The 21,774-nt window shown below is 36.4% G+C and overlaps 1 protein-coding gene across 1 annotated transcript in view; it reads right to left on the bottom strand.

Moving 5' to 3' along the window:
• The window catches only part of LOC129241456 (mitogen-activated protein kinase kinase kinase 13), a 46,679-nt gene extending 25,190 nt beyond the window's left edge, over positions 1 to 21,489 (bottom strand). The window contains exon 1 of the mRNA XM_054877784.1: positions 20,754 to 21,489. Within this exon, the coding sequence (XP_054733759.1) occupies positions 20,754 to 20,821 (68 nt within the window). The 5' untranslated portion in view covers positions 20,822 to 21,489. The remainder of the gene's footprint in view (positions 1 to 20,753) is intronic.
• Positions 21,490 to 21,774: the final 285 nt, after the last annotated feature.

Raw genomic sequence — 21,774 nt, 5'->3', positions numbered from 1 at the left:
AAATATATATAAATTTATAAAATTCCCACAGCCGACAAAATATTTTAATAAACTTTCCTATTTTTACCGTAGACCTTGTTGGCTGAGAGACGCTTCCGCTTTAATTTACCAAAAGAAATTCACTATCGTGAGTATTTCTTGATTCCTGGTTTATTGCAATCAGCTCATGTTTCGTCTACATTTACGAAAGGACTCAAAATTTCTTTGTAATTATCAAAACTGAACCCACTTTAGCCCCTCTAAGTTTGCACATCTTTACTCGCTGATCGTCCGAATTCCTATCACTTATTTTCTGGATACTTAAAATGGGTGGGTAGAGCATTCAACGGTACGAGTACTTGTGGCGGTAATAAACCAACAGTAGATCTACGAGTATACAACTTTTTAGGCCTTGTTTTCTTTGCATGTTGGATTTTTTTTTTTCAACCAAAAATAATATAATACAATATTTGTTTGGGGAAAACGATTTTTTCCAAATTTTATTTTTGCGTAAAATTTTTACGCTTCTTTAGCTCCTGGGCGAGGATACGATGACTAATATGCTTTCAACTTCGATTATTTCTGTGATTGTGTTGACATTTTCCGATATTTTCTTTAACATCAAATACTCCTGAACGGAATCGACGAAGCCCAAATCGGACGTAATTAGCTTACTGTGACAGCATCATAAACACCATTCACAATTTCAGTGGCATTCAAAGTGGCTTGTGTTTTAGCCTTTATCAAAGAAATCCTTTAGAATGTCGTTTTGTTGGCATCCATTGTTAACACTTTGTAACTCACAACTGAATGCAACAAACAAAAAAAGCAGAATAATTTTTTTTAGTGTGAAATGTCTGATCGGTTCTTTACGAGCTATCGATCACTACAGCTATGTACGGAGAAAATAATGGATCTCTTTTTCCCCCAAACTAATATTTAAAGAGCACAAGAAATTCACTTTGCACAAAAATGTTCATTAGGTGGTGTTTCAAATAGCTGTCAGATCAGTCACAAAATTATTGTAAGTTGCACTCCTTTGAAAGATTCCGCATGATATTCGTTTTTAAGGTAGTCTAGAAAGTTCAAAAAATCGATTCTTTGTTTTTTCGATATTTCGAAAGTATAGTACCTTAAGAATATACTGTGAAATTTTCATCCAGGAATTCCCAATATTATAGCTTTTACAGCCCATTAACTAGATACAGAGCGGTCCGCGCACTTCTGTACCTCAAACTTTAAACTCATTTATCTCGAAACGACTTTTTTCGGCCTGGCGTTGTAAAAAAAAGCACACTATTCAATCGAATCGTCTGAAATTTTAATATGTTGTTCACAACATCAATGGCTATCGCCCGTACTAGAATCATATACTTACGAGTATTTCAATTATTTCGTTTTTTTTTTATTAAAAAACTGAAAAAACCCAATTTTTAGAGTGTCAAATTCAAAACCGCGCCATTTTGTCAATTTTTTATTCTAGTAGCGGGACATAGCTGCAGTCATATTGATTAATAATTTTTTTTGGTTTTTGTGTTTCAGATAAATAGAAGCCCAAAATGTACTACAATACCGTTCAGGTCCAATTTTTCGGGGGTCACATTAAAATTATTAAAATTAAGAAATTTAGTTTTTTACATTTTTATGTGTAAAAGAATAAAAAGCCTAAAAATTTTAAATATCGTTTTTCATTTTTTTTATTGTAAAAAAAAATTCCTGAAAATACCCTAAATTTAGAACTCATGCTATTTACGACCAGATATAAGGTACCAATTTTTACTCTACCAAGCATTAACGGACAAACCCTCTCACTTTCACCCACTGCAAAGTACTTAAGGGTAATTCTGGACTCCAAACTTAGCTGGAAATTAAACATTGAAGAACGGGTAAAGAATGCAGAAATCGCTTTATATGCCTGTACACGTATGCTGGGAAGAAGATGGGGTCTTCAACCCAAGTATACATTATGGTTGTATAAGGCGGTTATACGACCAATTTTAACGTATGGCTCTGTAGTTTGGTGGAAAGCTCTAGAGAGAGAATACAACATCAAATTACTTAGCAGAATACAAAGATCAGCCTGTGCAATAACAGTCGGTGTGATCAGATCATGTCCTAGGGAGGCCCTGAACGCGCTGACACACGTTATTCCGGTAGAACTACATATTAAGAAGATGGCAACAATGAGTGCATTTAGGTTAAATGAAGCGGGTCGCTGGAAGGAAAAAGCTCATGGCCATGCTGGTCTACTACTGTGACAAGCCCAGTATACCTCGAAGAGGACGGACTACATCGTCCCGACGGTGACATTCAGCAGAAATTTTGTCAATCTCTTTCCATCTAGGAAAGAATGGAATAAGGGATTCTCACTAAACAAGTTCGACACTACAGTCTATATAGATGGCAGTAAAATGGATTGCGGTGTTGGAGCTGGTATATATTCTCATAGACTTAAAATTGAAAGATCTGTGCGTCTCCCTAATGCTTTCAGTGTCTTTCAGGCGGAAGTACTGGCAATTGGGAAAGCTTGTAGGCTACTAATTGCAGATCCCTCTTTTAAGGGCAGTATCGCTATTCTTTCGGATAGCCAAGCTGCAATCCAGGCACTGGACTCGGCTACAACAACCTCTAAAGTGGTGGAGCAAAGCAGGAATAGCCTCACCACCTTGAGCGAAAACCATAAAGTTACCTTAATCTGGGTCCCGGGACATCGGAGCATCGAAGGTAATGAAAAAGCGGATGAAATGTGAAGAAGTGGATCTACCATGAATAACGCTCTTGCAGAATCGGTATTCACACCACTAGGTGCAGTCAAGAGTACAATTTCCCTAAAATACCTACGAATCGCAGATTGTAGATGGAGAGACCAGACAAAATGCAAAATTAGCAGAACGTTATGGCCCACCTACAACCTTAAGCAATCGTCAACATTGATCAACATGAAACGACGGGACGCCTGGAGACTAACGGCAGTCATAACTGGCTTTTGGTCTATGGGAGAACAAGCAGCCAAACTGGGTATCCCTCACAACACATACTGTCACAGTTGTAAAAAGCCGGAGAAAAAGGCAACAATCTTCCATTTCCTCTGCGAATGCCCTGCCCTATGGAAGGACAGAATGTTAAGCCTGAGTAAACCGTTGTTCGAGAGTCTGGAACAGCTGTCTCGCTTAGATGTCAACAACCTGATAAGGTTCCTAAACCGCGCAGACTGGACATAGCCATGCTGTAAATAACTGGTAAACAAGTTGGTAACGAGGATGTGGCAACAAAATAGTGCGGAAGCGCTAGTTGGATTCTGGAAGAATCACCACTTAAACCAACCAACCCTAAATTTTCGAGCTCTAGATCACCGGGACACCTTAAGTTATTCATTCATTAGTGGTTAGAGGGAGACCTTAATCTCAATATTACAAACTATTTTTGAACACAGAAAAAGTGATTCCGCTTGATTTTTAGACAGACTTGTGAAAGAAATCTTTATTCCATAGCAATCGTACCTATACAGATAGATTCATTGCTTTGTAGTATCTTCTTTTGTTGTTATTGTAGCAGATCAAAACATGCCTCATACATTTTTAGGGAACGCTGTGCAAGTGAAAGCTTTTGGCCGGTTGGAAATGCGTTTTGTGTCCCTAGCGTAGACTCAACTGGGAACGTAGTAATACTTGCTTACATCCTAGTTGTTTGATCGAGGCTCTTCTCCAGAAGGTCTACCGTTATTAGAAAACACTTTTTGACCTTTAACTTCTATGGTGAGCATCGAACTCACAACCAAGCGAATGGGTCAAATCCGTTCGCTTCGCATGGAACCGAATGGTAATCAGACAAAACCCATTCAGTTATGGCCACCATGCATGCATACATACATACACATAATAATATGTAATTGTATTCGCATTTTTATACGCGATTTATATTGCTGCACACTGATAGATATGTTCACATTTGTATGTATGCACATACATACTTACATATTTTTATTTTGCTTCTGCAAGTGTGCGCCCCATTTTTTTTTTTTTTTAACAAATATAAAAATTACCCGAAAAGCGCAAAAAGTAAATAAACAACAACATGGCATACAAGTTATAAATTATACCAGTTTATAAAAAACAAAAAAAAAACAAATCGTGCATGGTGGCGTGAACTGAGCATTTTTTACGTTATTGTTATTTTTGGCTTATGTATTGTTTAGAGCCTGTGACGAAATCGACGCGTGTTGTTGGCGGGGCTGCGAGGAGGAAACAATTTTTTGCGATAAGATAAGGTGGAGTGAATATGTATGTATATGAACAGGCATGCATGTAGATATGCATGCTGGAATTGAACAATGCGAGTAAAAACTCAATTTACTCGCACATCACAACAACACAGAAAAGCGACAGGTGAAGTAAGCACCTACACACACTTGTATTTTGTATATGTCAGCATTTGCTTTGTACATTTTTATTATTTGCTATTTTGTTATTTTGCGCTTGACTATTGTTAGACCTTCCAAGTGTTAGCTAACAGCTCAAATACTAATTTATTTGCTAGGTTCTAAAAGCTCTTATCAGCAAGCAACTATTTTCAAAAGCATTAATCCGCTGGATGCTCTTTTTCTTTTCCACTTTGCATAGCGTACACAGATTGACAGCGAGCTGGACAGGAACAGGTGCCATATATTGTGGCGTAATATAACATTGAGCATTTCAAAGTACATCATTTCATTTTTATAAGAAAACTTGCTAGTACATTTCGTTTAAGGTGAGCAAGCGGTTTGGCATTTTATCAACAAAACTTTCGACTGGCGAGTAGGAGGTTACATACAAATGTACGCGTAAGTAAATGTGTGTGGATGTGTATGAACATGCAAAAGTATTCACGTACCAAAAACACGAATATTAAGTATGAAGTGAAGTAGAAATGTTTTAGAAACGTAATTGTATTTATTGCATTCATAAGTATTTAACAATGATTTTTAAATTATCAGAAACTAAAAGATAAATCAAATGAACAAACAATTTTACAAACGCAAAAAGCGATGGAAGAAAGCAACGCGCATACAAATAAATGGAAAGTAGTTTAAAAGAGGTCGCCACACAGTGGCAGATTTTGTCAATCTAGGGGGACTTCATTTAATTACAACCGCAGTTAAGAAGATATCCAACTTTTATTCTGTACATGGAAGTTCAGTTCAAATGATGACAAAAATTGCGTCTTCCTCCCATACAAATCCGGATTGTCTTTATAGTCTTAAAGGTTGCTTGGCTTTGAGAACTTCTATGACTAAGAATCAGATAATTCTTAAAAGGAAACATAGATGTTAGCCATATTCAATAATTCATAATACATTTTTGAATCATGATGTTAACTAACGGGTGATTTTTTAGCTATTATCTTTTTGAACAGTAGGTTTAAACAGCTCACGCACGTTTCGTGTTTTGTTTCACTGTCAAACAACTTCAGTTTGGTCTATAATTTAACCATGAATCGTCTTACAAACGAACAACGCTTACAAATCATTGAATTTTATTATAAAAATGCGCGCTCCCTCCATTTTATGGTCAGTTTAATCGACCCACTGAAGCGGCTATTCGAGCTACTGTGACTAAACTTAGAACCAAATTTATATTATGAGACATCAAACCACCAACACGCTTACGTAGAGTGCGAACTGAAGAAAATATCGCAGCTGTATCGGCCAGTGTTAATGATGACCATCAATTATCGATTCGTCGCCGTTCGCAGCAATTGGACCTGTGTTACTCAACAACGTGGTAAATTTTGCGAAAGGATTTAGGTGTGAAGCCTTTCAAAATACAGCTGGTGCAAGAATTGAAGCCGAATGACCTACCGCAACGCAGAATTTTTGGCGAATGGACTCTTGGAAAATTGTCCACTTTTTTATCGAAAAATTGTGTTCAGCGGCGCAGCTCATTTTTGGATCAATGGGTACGTAAATAAACAGAATTGTCGATTTTGGAGTGAAGATCAGCCAGAAGAATTGCAAGAGCTACCAATGTATCCAGAAAAGGTCACAGTTTGGTGCGGCTTACGGGCTGGAGGTATCATTGGACCGTACTTCTTCAAAGATGCTGCGAATCGTAACGTACCTGTAAATGGTGAGCGCTACCGTGAAATGATACCTAATTTTTTCCGAAAATGCAAGAGCTTGACTTGCATGACATGTGGTTTCAGCAAGACGGTGCCACATGCCTCACAGCACACGTAACAATGGACTTGTTGAGAGGCGAGTTCGGTGAACATTTTATTTCACGTTCGGGACCTGTCATTGGCCACCCAGATCGTGCGATATAACGCCTTTAGATTATTTTTTGTGGGGCTATGTTAAAGCTCATGCCTATTCAGACAAGCCTGTTTCAATTAGTGAGATACCGGCCGAAACATTGGAAAGAGTATGCCAAAATTGGACTAAGCGGATGGACCATTTGAAGCGCAGTCGCGGTCAACATTTGCATGAAATAATCTTCAAACATTAAATTATATGGACTGTACTATCGATTTAAATAAAAATTTCATGAATTTTTCTGAATTTTACGTGCGTTTTTTTGAAAAACATTCCTATAGCTCTTAAAAAATCACCCTTTAGGAGCTGTGAAAACATCTTTCGAATATTTTTTTAATAGTAAAAAGTACAAGTACAAGTATAAGTATAAGTAATCACAGTGGTTTCGAAACATTTCCATTTTGATATATATATTTGGGACATTTCTTTAGGTCTTTCCAGAGTCGCTAGCCTGTATTTTCAAGATTTTCAAACCTTTGTTGTTTTCGCATTATCACTCGCCTATCTGCTAAAATATGTACACATGAATAATTTCGCAAATAGCGCTACGGTCGATTCTAAGTTCTTTTTACTACTCCAACTACAGAGGGCACTTAAAATTTTTTGCCACTGCTCTGAGCTACTGAGCAGTAGCGAAACTTGTCTTCGGCTTCGCTGCCACTATGTCTGCAACATAAAATTCACAAATGAAGCTAAGCCCATTCAAATTAAATGAAAGACAGGGGTGCTCAATTCCTATGCGCTGCAAATAGCGCTAGTACAGGGTGGGCCATATAGCGTTTGCTTTTTGAACCACCTATTTTTTTGAGAATGGTAATACAAATGGCATGTCAAATGTGTTCATAATTTACTTAAAGGTTTGACATTTACGAAATGGAACGCTATACGCTTGAACAAAATTGGGAAATATTGAAAACCTATTTCCAAAGTGGTGAGTCTTCTTCTTCTTTTCTGATTTTCACATCGGTGGCTACGTCAATAAGCAAAATTGTCGGATTTGGGGCTCAGAAAATGCACACGTTACTGTAGAGAAGCAAATGCATCCACAACGAGTCACTGTTTGGTGCGGTTTTTAAACACGAAATGCTTTAAAACACGAAATCGAAGTTGCCATTCATGAAATTGGAGCCCAAACAATCGAAAATGTGCTTAAAAATTGGCTTGATCGAATGGCCTACTGTAAAGCCAGTCGTGGCAGTCATTTGAACGATATTATTTTTCATTCATAAATGACAATGTTCAATCTTCAAAATAAAAAAAAAGTTTGAAAAAATATTGATTAGTTTTTTTATAGCCGATTCAAACAGCAAATTTTACATAGCCCACTCTATATATATGGTTGGTCGTTGAGTTGTCGAAGATCGAAAATCGAATGTCAATTTGGTATTATGAGCGGTGCAGCCTTGTCGAATTTTTCGTTGAATACCGAATTTAGAGTCGAATGCAATTTTGCTTTCGATTGTGTTGCGTATTGTGGGAAAACTTGTTAAAGTGTAAGTTGTTTGCGTTATGGTTTTATAGTAACCAAATAATAAATATATACTAATTTTGTTAATTTTATGCAGGTCGAAAGTCGTGAGTACCAAACAGCAATTAGAAAGGCTAGTTTCATTAATGGAAGAGAATCCACAATTCGCAAAAGGGATTTGCACCAAAGTTCCAGCAGCAAAAAAATGGAAGGAATTTACAGCGGAGCTGAATTGCTTGGCAGTTAGAACGGCAGCAAAATGGATTAAGGTTAATAATGGTTTTTTTTTTTTGTGATGTTTATAGAAATACACTTTTATTTTCCCTTGGCAGGTATGGGCTGAAATACGTAGAGGAACTGAAATACATATTTTTTTCGAATGACGAATAATTGAATAAAGAAAATTTATAACAAAAATAAAACAGAAACTGTGGCATAAAGGTTTCTATTTAATACTTTTTAGATTTTTCTATAATATTCAAGAGATTTCATCTCTTATGCTGTATTTGCTATAAAAATGTGCTTTTCTTTGTTATAGATCAGCTTCTGTACTACTAAATTGTTTCCATCTTTGGCAAATACAGGGTTGGCCATATTAAACTGACCCATTGAGTAACCCTATAACTTTTTAATGTAATTTGAAATCTAAGGTTTACGTCAACATGCCAAAGACACTAGGCGCACTTAAGGCCAATATCCGACGGGAAATAGCCGCCATATCGGCCGAGACGCTGGCCAAAACTATGGAAAACGCCGAAAAACGGGCACATTACGCTATACGAGCTAAGGGCGACCACTTGCGCGATATCATATTCAAAAAGTGATGTAAACGAATCTCCTTGAACTAAATTAAATGTTTTTCACAATGAAACACAAAAAAATGTTTCTTTTTCCATATTTTTTTAATAATCACATGGGTCAGTTTAATATGGCCAACCCTGTATAATTTTCCAGGATATTATTTCCGATATCACAACAGACACAGTGGGTTGAGCAAGTCCTAGCATACCAATACTCAATTGGTACGATCCCTGATCATAAAATCGCAGAACTGTGGCTAGCTTTAAAATATTTGGAATGGATTTGGCTCGGGTGCACTGCTGCAACTGGTTTTCTGTACTAGGCAGTAGGTTCATAAACGCCTCTTTAGATAATCTAAAGTTCTTTAAAAATCTGTAAGGAAATTTCTGTAATATTAAGTACGTCAACACATTTTGAAAATTCTAAACGTACTCAGTGGAAGCCATTTCTAGGGAGTTGGATGCGCCCCTCAACTGCTTTATACTTCTAGCTAGTTCCGCTAATCTTTCATCGTCCGATAAATCGTCGAACCACAACTCCGTTGTACTCATTTTCACAAAAAATACTTTTTTTAACTTTTAAAAATGTTGTTAGCAAAGAATTTCAATAAAATCGGTTTTTCTTTTATTTTGATTTGCTGTATCAGCTGAGAAAAAATTATCTATTGTAAATGCGTCGAGCGATCGAAATTCACAATAGTCCTATTCTTCACCGAATGAGCACCATAATACCAAATGAAAATTCGTTCGATCAGCACTTTCGACTACAGTCGAAGATCGAATGTTGCTCATAATAAGGGCCTGTATATATATTGTTCCACAAATGGAGGGATCTACAGTTTCAAGCCGACTCCGAACATCAGATATTTTTTATGAGGAGCTTTTTCATGGCAGAAATACATTCGGAGGTTTGCCATTGCCTGCCGAGGGGCGAGCGCTATTAGAAAAAACTTTTTCTTCATTTTGGTCTTTCACCGATATTCGAACCTACCTCTCTGAACTCCGAATGGTAGTCACGCAACAACCCATTCGGCTATGGCGGCCGAAATAACCTTAAGTTTTTCTACAATTTCGAATACTATTAACAATTTGGCTTTAAAATACCTAAAATACCTGCTCCGCTAACAAGTGGGACCAGTGAGTGATTGTTCAATGCTGCAAGTCAGCTTTCTAGAGCAAGGCTGGACTTTTTGCACAACCACTAAATCGCACTTTGACTAATTTTTTAATGGTAGTTCAAGTAAGGGTTTCATTATCACTAAATCTTCATCCGCGTATTGCATTAATTATTTAGTGCACTACGCCCAACTCTGCTCTAGAGAATATTGCTTCTTTCACCAAAAAGAGTTAAGTTGGTTTCGGTAGATTTGGTACGCCGTCAGAAGTTCTATACCATGTCACATATGTATTAGAAGAAATGTTCGTCAAAAAATTAAATTTTTCATTTCAGTTTTCAGAATTGATGGCGGATAAACAAAGAGTTGCTGAAATTAGGGAATAAAGCGTCATAAGTTTTTAACAGCAAGCAAATGTCAATATAAAACTATGAACGTCCGACACGATGACTAAGACATCAAATAGTGTTTACGGAAGTCAAAGAAAATGGAGGTTTTACTATTACTATTCTCATCTGGATAAAGAGCAGAAGCCTCGCTTCGTTTCTAGTTTTTTTTCACACACCTATAAATTCTCATATCTGACTTAAAGATGACTCTGAGTAAATTTTTCTCAAAACTCTGACGTGATAGCCTATGATAGCGTGATCGTAAAACATAAAATTTGTAAATTGTTATGGTCCATACATGCGTATGCATGTGTGCGTTATGTAAATATTTATTTTATTTAAATATTTAATGTAGAGTTTCAACTCTCTTTGTTATTTTTAAATATGTATGAACGGAAAATGTTGCGATGGAAACTGGTATACCTTTGTTTTGCATTATTAATATAATTTTTTTTTTTTGAAATCGTTGCTTATTTTGCTTTCATCCTCGGCCTAAACAAGTAAGGCTCAGTTTTTTTTCCTCATAACATATTTTAGAAAAATAAAACATGGTTATCGGGAAGCAATGCCTTTAAATAATCATATGAAAAAGATTCTGGGATTATTTCTAAAACTTGTTGGAAAAAATGATTTTTTGATTTATGACTCTTTTTTCTTTTTTTTTTTATATCTCCCTTTATTTATTACAGTCTGTTTTATATTAACAATATGTAATTTTTGTACAATTAGGGTCTATTAAGTTCTTTTACCAATGTAAGAAGAATCTGTTATTATTATTATTGTTTTTTGCGATCACACTGTAAATCTTATAGTTAGATCAGTCGGTGTGAGTCGCTTTAATCTTCGTTTGGTATTTTCTGCCGGTGCTATTTTCCGCATTTCTTCGTTTTGGTGGACTGACAGTCGCTGTATATGCTTAGTGCTACATTTTGTGATTGTTTCTTGGATAGTATCTACATTTAATTCACGATGTATGGCTTCATTGGGAATAAACCAACCAGCATTTGTTATATTTCGTAATATTTTGGATTGTGTTCGCTGTATGAGCTGAATATTTGTGTTTTTAGCCGTTCCCCATATTTCTATTCCGTATTTCCAGATAGGAGTAATAATTGTTTTGTATATAGTCACTTTATTATACAGTGATAGTTTTGATGCTCGTCCTATTAGCCACCTTAATTGCCGGTACTTATTCTTGATTTGATTTCTTTTGTTAATGATATGCTGCTTCCATGTTAGTTTTTCGTCAATAGTTATTCCAAGATATTTTGCTGCTGGGCAGATTTTTATTTTGTTGTTTTTTAAGGTTAGATTATATTTTGATGTATTTTTGTTTGTATATATAACTTGTATAGTTTTGTCTTTATTAACTTCTATACCCCATTCGTCAAACCAATTTACTGTATTGTTTATTAATTTTTGAAGTGTAAAGGTCGCCAGTTTTTCGTCATTGTTTGATGCCATTAATACAGTATCATCCGCGAACGTTGCTATCATTGTATTATCTGTTGTCGGAGTTGGCACATCTGCGGTGTATATTAGATATAAGAGAGGACCTAATACACTGCCTTGCGGTACTCCAGCTGTCATTGGTAGAATATCGGAATATTCGTCTTCATATCTTATATAAAATTTTCGATCAGTTATGTAGTTCTTCAAAAGTTCAAAGTAGTTTTGTGGAAAGATTCGTTTGAGCTTATGCAAAAGTCCTTTATTCCAAACTTTATCAAAGGCTTTTGCAATGTCTAAGTATACAGCTACACAATATTTTTTGTCATTCATATCGTTAAGTATTTTGTTAGTAACCCTGTGGATTTGTTGGATTGTTGAGTGTTGCCGTCTAAATCCGAATTGATGGCTTGGTATCACTTTTTTTGCTGTCAAAATTGGTTCTAGTCGGTCGAACAATATTTTTTCAAACACTTTTGAAAGAATTGGCAATAGGCTGATGGGTCGATATGAGGCAGTTTTGGTGGCATCTTTTCCTGGTTTGGGTATGGCGGTAATTTGAGCAATTTTCCATAGTCGTGAGAAGTATTCAGTCTCTAACATGCAATTGAATATATTTCTTATGAATTGCAATGCTGTTTCAGGTAACTTTTTTAAAATTTTTCCATTTATTAAATCATATCCTGGAGCTTTTTTATCGCTTAGCTGTTTTATTTGATTTTTAATTTCGCTTATGGTGGTCTTTCTTGTTTTGATTTGCGGAACGTTTATTATGTTATCAGATTTAATGTTAATGTTTTGATTATCCATTTTGCTTGTAAATGTGTCTAAGAAGTGTCTGGCTAGGGTGTCAGCTTTTTCTTTGCTTGTTTTTGTCCATGTGTCGGCTTCTGTTTTGATGGGAGGTTTATGTATTATAGCGCCATTAATGTGTTTCGTTGCTTTCCATAAGGAGTAATTTGTAGATGCTGCTGTTCCCAGGTTAGCCATATAATTTCGAAGTTTACTCTCCTTGTGTTTTGTAAGTAATGCTTTTAGCTCATTTGTCGCTTTATTAAGTTTGGTCTTATCTGCTGGATGTCTGGTCGTTTACCATGTTTTGCGGAGTTTTCTTTTTTCGCCGATTTTCTCTTTAATGTAAGTTGGGATATTTTCTTTATTTGTCATTTTCGGTGTGGGTGTAGAGGAAGCAACTACTTGTATTACGCTATCATTGAAATATACAATAGCGGCGTCAATTTCATCTTGAGTTTTCAGTGATATATTTATTTTGAGTTTTTGCTCTAATATTTGGCAAGCATTAGTCCAATTCGTGCTAGAATTATATAGGCCCAGAGATTGTTTTATTTCAATAGGTCCAAGTAAGGTCATAATTAATGGTGAATGGTCTGAAGATAGCTCTAAACATGATTTTATTGTCAGATTTTCATATGGCATATTTTTAATTATGCAAAAGTCAATTAAGTGACTCTTTTGATAAAATTCTCACGCACTTGTTATTGAATTACTTGATCAAAAAGCTCCCGAAAAGCTCCAGATGACGATTTAGCTGAGGTTTGTTAGGTTGCCACATCTGTGATTAACATTCCAAGCAAAATTTTGCAAAAATTGCTTGACATTTGTAAAAGTTGCGCCGCCTTGAGTAAATCTACCTCTGCACGTGTTTCGGATTTTTTTTTTTAAGTTTAGCAACAACGAGTTTGAATTAAATGTTGTCGTAAACCTTAAAAATGTTTTGAAACTGTTTCGGTAATGATACTGATCGTCAGTACATCGAGGATGACGTAGAGGGAACGTAGTCGCAGGCCGCCGACATCGAAAACTGATGAAAATATCAATAAAAGGAAGGAAAAGTTGATCAATAACCTGAAATTAGCCATCAGAGAGCTGGCAGAGTTTGTTGCTGTTGTGGCAGATTATTGTCAGAGGTCATGAGCATTGCTTATGGAGGCGTTCAGGACATTGTAGTTAATGATTTGGGTTTGCGCCGTGTTGGTGCAAAGTTGGTCTCAAAGAACTTGAATTTCATACAAATAAGGGACCGCGTTGATATCGTCAAAGATATGATTTCCAAGGCTGAATCCGACATACATCAAACGCATCATTACTGGGGACTAGGCAGGGGTTTAGGAGTACGACATGCAATTCAAACATCAAGAAAGTGAGTGGAGAGCGTGAGACAAAAAACCAGTACGGGGAACGCGTGCTAACAGCCGAGAGAAAGTAATGGAAAAATTGAAGGCGGCTCTGATAGCTATGTATACCGAAAATAGAGTTCCAAAAATGTTTCGCGATAATTATTAGGATTACGCGGTCCAACTATCAGGCTTTACAGCAGTTGTACCTACCTACATACTACATAAGTATCTGTATCCGGAAAGATACCGGTAGATATCCACGCAAGAGCGTATACGGTGTACAAGGAGCAAAACCGACGGCACAAAAAGCTATAGAAAGACCACGATCCATGACCGAGTGGCAAAGAAGATGAAAAGCGTTTACCAAAGGCCGTTGGACGTACAGACTTAACCCGAACCTGGAGAAGTGGGTGAATAGAAGACATGACGACATTGATTATTACCTCACTCAACTAATCACCGGTCACGGATGGAGTATCCACATCTCTTCCAGCTTACAGACAGCCTCTACTCCCTAATTCAATAGAAAACGCAGAGCATGTGGACATGCACGGCATTCGATTTAGCAAAGATCGAGCTCGCAAGGATCTAAGATCGGACTTGTGCAGGACATGTGCTCGTCCAGCGTCAAAGGGGACGTATTAAGGGCGTTTGCAGCCGCAATCATGACGAAAACAAGACAATAGCTTGTAAGTTTCACACTATCGCAAAATTCTGATATGCCATTCACTCCAAAAACACTGAGAAAGAAATGGTTATTATGGAAGGCGTGGAGTCTCCATGCGCCCACAGGAGAAGATCCTAGACGCAGGCACCTGGCTCCTGGCAGTAGACACATACATGGCTCCATTCTGATGTAATAATTTTAGGTCCCGGAGTGGGCTTTAGCCGAGATGTTATAGTATTAGTGGGTGTTTTGATGATGTTTCTGACATTTTGATAGAAACTTGTTTCAAAAACAAAAATTATCCATATTGAAAAAGTGACTATTGAATATACAAGACGGATATTAAAGAGAAAGTCCAAATTAGAAAACGTGGACTACAAAACGTTAATAACACTACATAAATCCTCTCTTTCCCTTTATTAATAAATCTCATAAAATGTAACGAACCAGAACCGATTTAATTTTATAGCGCCTATTTAGATGTCGGTTCTACTATGGCGTCAATTATACAAAAAGTTCAATGGTCACAATTCAATATTGCTAACGTAACAGATTTATTCTAAAAGTGAGCGTAAAAAATCATTATTATTAAATGCTAATGTTGTGTCGAGCATTTACTTTGACCTTCGATTAAGCCAATTAGAACACAACAAAGTAAGAATTATTAATAAGCTAAGGCAGGGAAGTATGTAGTTAGACTAGAAAGTGTGTAGCAAAAAATGTACAAAAAATAATTACATGATCAGTGAACAGTTGATTTTTACTAAACGCCAAGGAAAGCCAGTCGGCATTAACAGTGCGCTTTAACGCATGCTTTCATAATCATACATAACCACATTCCAGACAGGCCTCTGGGGAGCATCACATCTAGAAGCGTATAATCCAAGCGGCAGCTGCAAAGGGAAATTAAAAATTTCTCAGTAATACGGAGACCTATAACTCGGTGTAGGCTGTCATAGAAGAAATTATTTGTGCTTAATAGGAGGTATGGTTGTTAAATAAGACGACTGAAGCTGCTGTGGAAGAAGTACGCATGAGTCAAACACCAGCGACAGCTGTTTAGCGTCTTCCCTTTCGAATGCAGTTCCTCTCGCTTCTTTAAACCAATCAGAACAGCCATCATTCGTTAGCATTTGATATTTTTTTGTTACGCAGGAAAACTTTTAAGTACATATAACAAGGGAGCAAGACAATGCGCCAGCACATTTGACTTTGTCGCAGGTTTCAAGAAAAGTAGAGCATTCCGGTATTACAATAGATCGTCATGAATAAGCAGCCATCGGATCATCCGATCTTACGTCATGCGACGTATTGTGAAAACTGTATTAAAACAAAAAAAAAATTGAGATCCGTTGAAGCTGGAAACTGTGAGAGAGAAAGCGACACGCGTCTTGAAGAAACTAACAGAAAATTACTTCCGGCACTGCTTCAAACAGTAGTACATCGATAGGGTTAGAGGAGGAGTGCTTAACGAGTGCTTTTTGTAAGAAATATGATGCAAATGGAATGTAAGAATATTTAAGGCCGTGTTCTCTTGTTCACCCTAAGTGTGTAAACGCACTAAGATGGGTCAAATATTATAGGAAAATTCCTTTTTTAGAATACTTCAACACTCGATTTATATAACAAAATTGCTAAAATAGTAAACTATTTTTATATGTGTTTTTCGAAATGAATACCTGCAGTTATTGTGATTTTCTCTAATACTTGTATGACGATTTAGATTGGCTAAAAATTTGTATTTCGAGATATTTTTATGAATCTTTAATGTAACACATGTATCTATTTTAGAAGAAAGCTCAGAAAACATTTGCCTTTTTCAGGCGGAATCAGACAGTAGAAGTGTCCATCTGCAACAGGCATAGAAATTTACACCTCAAAATGCAAGGGAAGCCGGACCTTAACCCATTTCCGGCAGCTGGTCGATTTTTCGACCACTAACTTCGGACTCCAATATCTCAGAAACTAAATGTAAATTTATTGATCAGTTTTCACAAGTTTTAAATTTGGAATTTAGTTAATTTCCAGAGCATAATTTTTTAAGAAAAAAAGGTTCAGGGCAGATTTTTGTAAAAGAATGAAATTATCACTATTTTTACGTGTTTTTGTGCAGATGAAAAAATAATGAAAAACAAAAAAAAAACAAATAATTGTTACTAATTTATTGTGAAGAGAAAAGATGAAATTAAGAGAATCAAAAAAGTAACATATCGATGTTGCAATAATTTTTACTGTTTCATGGACGTAAACTTTAGTGGTCGAGAAATCGGCCGCTGGCCAGGAACTGCAGGTACTACCCCTGCAGGGAAAATCACTACTAGTGAACCAAAATTCTAGTTCAGCACTAGTACCTTACCTCCAAAATCGAACCTGTCCTATATTGGATGGTACGGGACTATTAGAAAATACCTACAAATCGAACTAGTTCTCATTCGTCTAATATCGAACTAGGGCGGAACTATCCTAAAAGGGATGCAGCGGCGGAATGTTGGCATTCCGCTAAGATTTTTAGTTCTAGAGTTTTTCGCTTGAGTAAATCGGATTTTGCCCATCCCATATGGCGATTTTCAATACACAATGACCGCAATAAATGTGGAAGCAATCAAATTGGAAGAAATGTTTTCTGAAATTGGTAAGCAATCAATCCTTTTTGTATACGTATGTATCATTGCACTATTTTGTAGGCTCAAAATCCCCCTATGATCTCTTTGCATTGTTTTTTGATCACAAATATTACCACTTTCACAAATGAGTATGCAAACCAACACAATGCTCCAATTAACATCACGCCAATCGAAATACGTAGGTTTATTGGAATATTGTACCTATCGGGGTACCATACTTTGGCACACATTGACCACTGGTCTGTTCGACCGACATGGGAGTTCCAATTGTGAAGCAGGCTATGAGCCGTAATTGGTTTAAAAAAATTAAGCAGTTTTTCCATCTCGCTGACAACACGAATTTAAACGCAGCAGACCGTTTTGCGAAAGTTCGTCTTATTACTGACGCTCTCAACAAAAAGTTTATGCAGTTTCGAGTCTTTAGCCATAATCTCTCTATAGACGAACAGATGATTCCATACTTTAGATGCCACTCCTGCAAAATGTTTATCAAGGGAAAGCCAATCCGGTTTGGGATTAAAACATGGTGATTGTGCTCTGAAAGTGGGTACTTATTTTCTAGTTCATTGTACGGGTGAGCAGCAACCCCTCACGATAAAACTATTGGTCTAGGCGCACAAACAGTCTTAGACTTGCTTGCCAACGTATCTGACCCTGAGTGCCACATCATTTTCTGTGATAATTTTTTTCTCTTCATACCATCTAATGTGCCTTCTGAACGAACGTCGATTTTTTGCAACTGGTACTATACGCGAAAATAGAATGGGCGATTCTCCTTTGAGAAATTTAAAAAAAGAAATACGAGAAATATTTGACCAACTACTTGATCATCAGCAAGAAATATTTACTGTTCGATGGAATGATAATGCTGTAGTCAATGTTATAACTAATAGCTCCACAGTCAATCCAATTATTAGCACTAAAAGATATTGTCTGAAGAAAAAACAAACTACAGTCCAATCGTGATAGTCCGACACATACGGGACCGACTCGTTGTCGGATTATCAAATATTCCGGACTACCGAAGGTTCCATTTAATGACACGAAAAGACAGAAAAAAATCACATCAACACCGTCAGAAATCGCGAGAGAACTGGCGTCGTTCAAATTTAATGACAAATACGTTGTGACCGGGAAACAAAACACAATCCCCCTCTGCTGCTATGGTACGACTGATCAAAATAAAATAATGCCAATTGCATCCATAGACGTTATGAGGTTGTCGGATTACCGAACGTGACGGATTAAGAAATGTCGGACTATCACGATTGTACTGTATCACTATCCCGCAGCCAAAAGTTATTCAAGAGTATAATCATGGCATGAGTGGTGTGGATGCGGTGGCATGATAATGCGGTGGCAAATTATAGAAAAAAGTCACAACAGAATTATTGAATTACGACAAGGTCGAGGACGAGTATGAAAACGAACATGGAGATGAAGGTCCATCGAACCTACCTCGGATCAATGAAAGGGTACACGCCGTCATGAGAAGCATTGAAAACAAATTTTGGCGGTGTAAATTTTGCAAGAAACATATTATTTTTACTTGCAAAAAATGCAATATTCCTTTACATACTAAATGTTTTGAAGATTATGATATTTGTATTTGAAATAAAATGAAATAAATTTACTTCGTGCGCTAAATTATTTTCATAAATGTGGTATTTTTTTTAATATATTTGACGGTTTTTGGCCAGTGGTCGATTTTTCGACCAGTCCATATCTAAAACACCGATGGTCAGAATTTTTTTTTTTTTTTAATTTTTCTTGATTATGGCTATAGGACTGACTAAAAAGGAAATGGAAAAATGATGTCGAATTCTTGTAGCGGCCGAAGATGGGTTAACACGGTCCAAGGAGGAATGCATCGTACTAAAATTTTGGATATTATTTTTGATGGAAATTGAAAGACTAGGATATAAATTTAAAGCAGACAAACTCTACTGAAGAACATCTAAAACAAAAACTTCAAAACTAAACTTTTTTTTTACTTTTTTACTTACCATCGTCTGCGGTACTTGCCGTCACTAGCGTGCATAGGTACAAAAATCTTTCAGAGAATCTTTCTCTCACACACTCCAAGAGACGCTTCATCGGATATGTTATCATTGGCAACCACCACGAGAAGATGCTTGGACTAAACATATTTTAAGGGCGTTGGCACTAGTCTGTTCTGACTACCACTATCAGTTTTGAACATGAAATAGTTGTTACCCAAACTATTGTATAAAATAACAAAAGCATAGCACCAATACTGAAAGTAGTAAGACTGGAGAACAAAAAATCAGGATATTCAGTGACAGCCAAGCTGCTCTAAAAGCCTTAGGAACCGTTCGAACCTTTTCAAAAATAGTCCAGTAACTTAAGTTAGAGTTAAACTCTGCCGCAAGGTGGAGTGAGCTTGAACTTACGTGGATGCTAGAGCACTAGGTACTGAAAGCGACGAACTGAGTGATGAATTGGAAAACTGTGGTACTTTTGGGCGTCCTACTGGACGGGAGAAATGAAGTCGTTAACATTAAAGTATTTATTAATAAAGTTAATGAGAGCCTTCGCTGCAGGATTAACACTGCAAAATGATGAAAAGACCTGACAGGGTGGCCGAAATTTGCTCAAGCAAAGGAGTGATAAGACTAATTACGCGCCAAAGTTCATAGGGAGGACATATTATTTGTATTTATATAGTATTGTGTACATATTATTGGGAGGATGAGAATAGTACAGAGCATTTTCTCTGCCACTACCCTGGTTTCGTCGGCCTTTAATTGTACAATATCGGGACGAGTGTATTAAACGAACTAGATTTTATTTCCCTTGACAAACTATTATGATTCTTAAAAAAATCTGGCAAGTCTTTCCCTATCCTTTAAATTCTCTCTAGAGGTCTTAGGTGCTATGAGTAATATTGCTGTAGTGCTTGGAAAATTTATATAGAAATAGCCATAGCACACAGGTGTGCCTTAACAGGTTCCCATGAGCTATTCTAAAAGAAGAACTTAAAATAAGAAAAATATGATGTCTCTAATCGCAATAAACAGTCATTGCTTAGGTGTTTCGATTTTTGAGGAGTCCATGTGACTTAATGTCACTCCGCATGTGACAACTTTGCTAGCTGCCAAATTCTATAAAAAAGAAGCGAGCTCCGTCACTGAACACCGTTTCGTAAAGCGCGCCATGAATGTTTTAGACTGAATATCAATTCTCATAATTTGCTTAAGACTTTGCGTTACGAAATTTTAGAAAATATCGATTAAAATAATAAGAATTTTAGATGTGTGCACGGCGAATGAAATATTAAACTCGCTTAAGTGCTCTAGTTGTCAAAGGAATATCCTGCGACAAGCTTTCTCCTGCTTCTTATCCTTTTAACAAAGTGTAGATTTTAATTTTTGAAGAGTATTAACCACCCTAATATGTACAGATGAACGCATTTATAAGACAATAAGAATCACAACAATAAATAATAATAAAAAAAAAAATAAGCCCGAGTTAAATTTAACGTTTTTACGGACTTTGACCCTGTAATATGTCGCTTGTGTCGCAGACAAAAGTCGCAATTGTTTTCTGCTATTTTTTTGTGACGGGGGATTGTGGTTTTCGGGAATCTCTTTTACGAGCAAATTTTTTTGTTTTTAATTGAATTACGTAGTTTGCAATATTTAGCGCCCCACCACATGCATACATTCATATACATACCTATTGCATTGTATTTATAAAGAAGTATGTGTGCATATGTGCTATAAAAATTAGCAATTCATTGAGGGTAATGACACAGGACTTCTGCTACTACTGTTGCGTTCGATCGCAACTTATTCGAGCAGGCTCCACTCACCTCTTTTCGTTGGCCGCTTTGTCCGGTGGGTCGATGTTTTTGCCAAAAAACGATATGTAGAATACCATTTTGAGCAAAACTCGCACGTTGTTGGGGCTGCTTCCGTTATTAAAATATATATGTATATGTACGAGTATGTATATATGCGATATTCTCTGCTTGAAATTGTATGCGAGAGATTTTTTTCTTTGCCTTATCGTGGGTTCCCGTGCAGCTGTGGGTTGGTTTTTTGTTTTTTGTTAATAAGCCTTTTATAGTTGTTGGAATGTGAAGGAGAAATGTTAAATATATTTTATTTATTGAAGGTGTGGTTTCTCTTCAGCAGACACGTACTCTTGTTTTCTAAAGTGACATTTTTAGTATTTTTTGTGATTCTTCATTGTTAAATTTTAAGTAAGTGTCATTTTTGTTGGGATATACAGCAACAAACATTTTTTAGTACTTTTATTTTTTTGGTTGAAATAAATTTTAGACTGGAACATACATTCGTTGAAGCGATGTGAGAACCACTTTAATGATGCTTCAAAGCTTGAGTATGTATTTGCTGTATGTATGTATGTATGTACATATGTATTAAACATATATTGGTATTTGTACTTTTAGTTGCGAACACTTTGTTGATATGTTGTTGCTGGCAAAGTTGGTATTTATTTTCATAGGAGAGTTGTAATTTTTTGCACTTGTATTACGAGTATTTATTTATTTCTTATTTTTGTACACACATACATATGTATTAATATACGATACATAATTTTTTATTTTTATTTTTTTTTTATGCATAACATTTTTTGCATGTGATATATAATATTTCTTTGCCTTTATATGTATGTGAGCCGTTTAATTGCTTGGCTTTTGCCATTGGCTTTTGGTATCTGCGCTATTGTGGTATCACTGCTGCTTCCACCTCATCGTTCGTTGGGAGCCGGGGTTGACGCGTTACTATCTAGACGTATCTAAGATATTATATGTTTCGTGCTTCGGTTGAGCGGGAGAACAGCCAACGCTCGGTTTCGTTTCTACT

Source organism: Anastrepha obliqua, chromosome 3 (genome assembly GCF_027943255.1).
Source record: "Anastrepha obliqua isolate idAnaObli1 chromosome 3, idAnaObli1_1.0, whole genome shotgun sequence".
NCBI lineage: Eukaryota > Metazoa > Arthropoda > Insecta > Diptera > Tephritidae > Anastrepha > Anastrepha obliqua.
The sequence above is the reverse complement of the archived record's forward strand: the minus strand, read 5'-3'. Positions and strand labels throughout refer to the sequence as shown.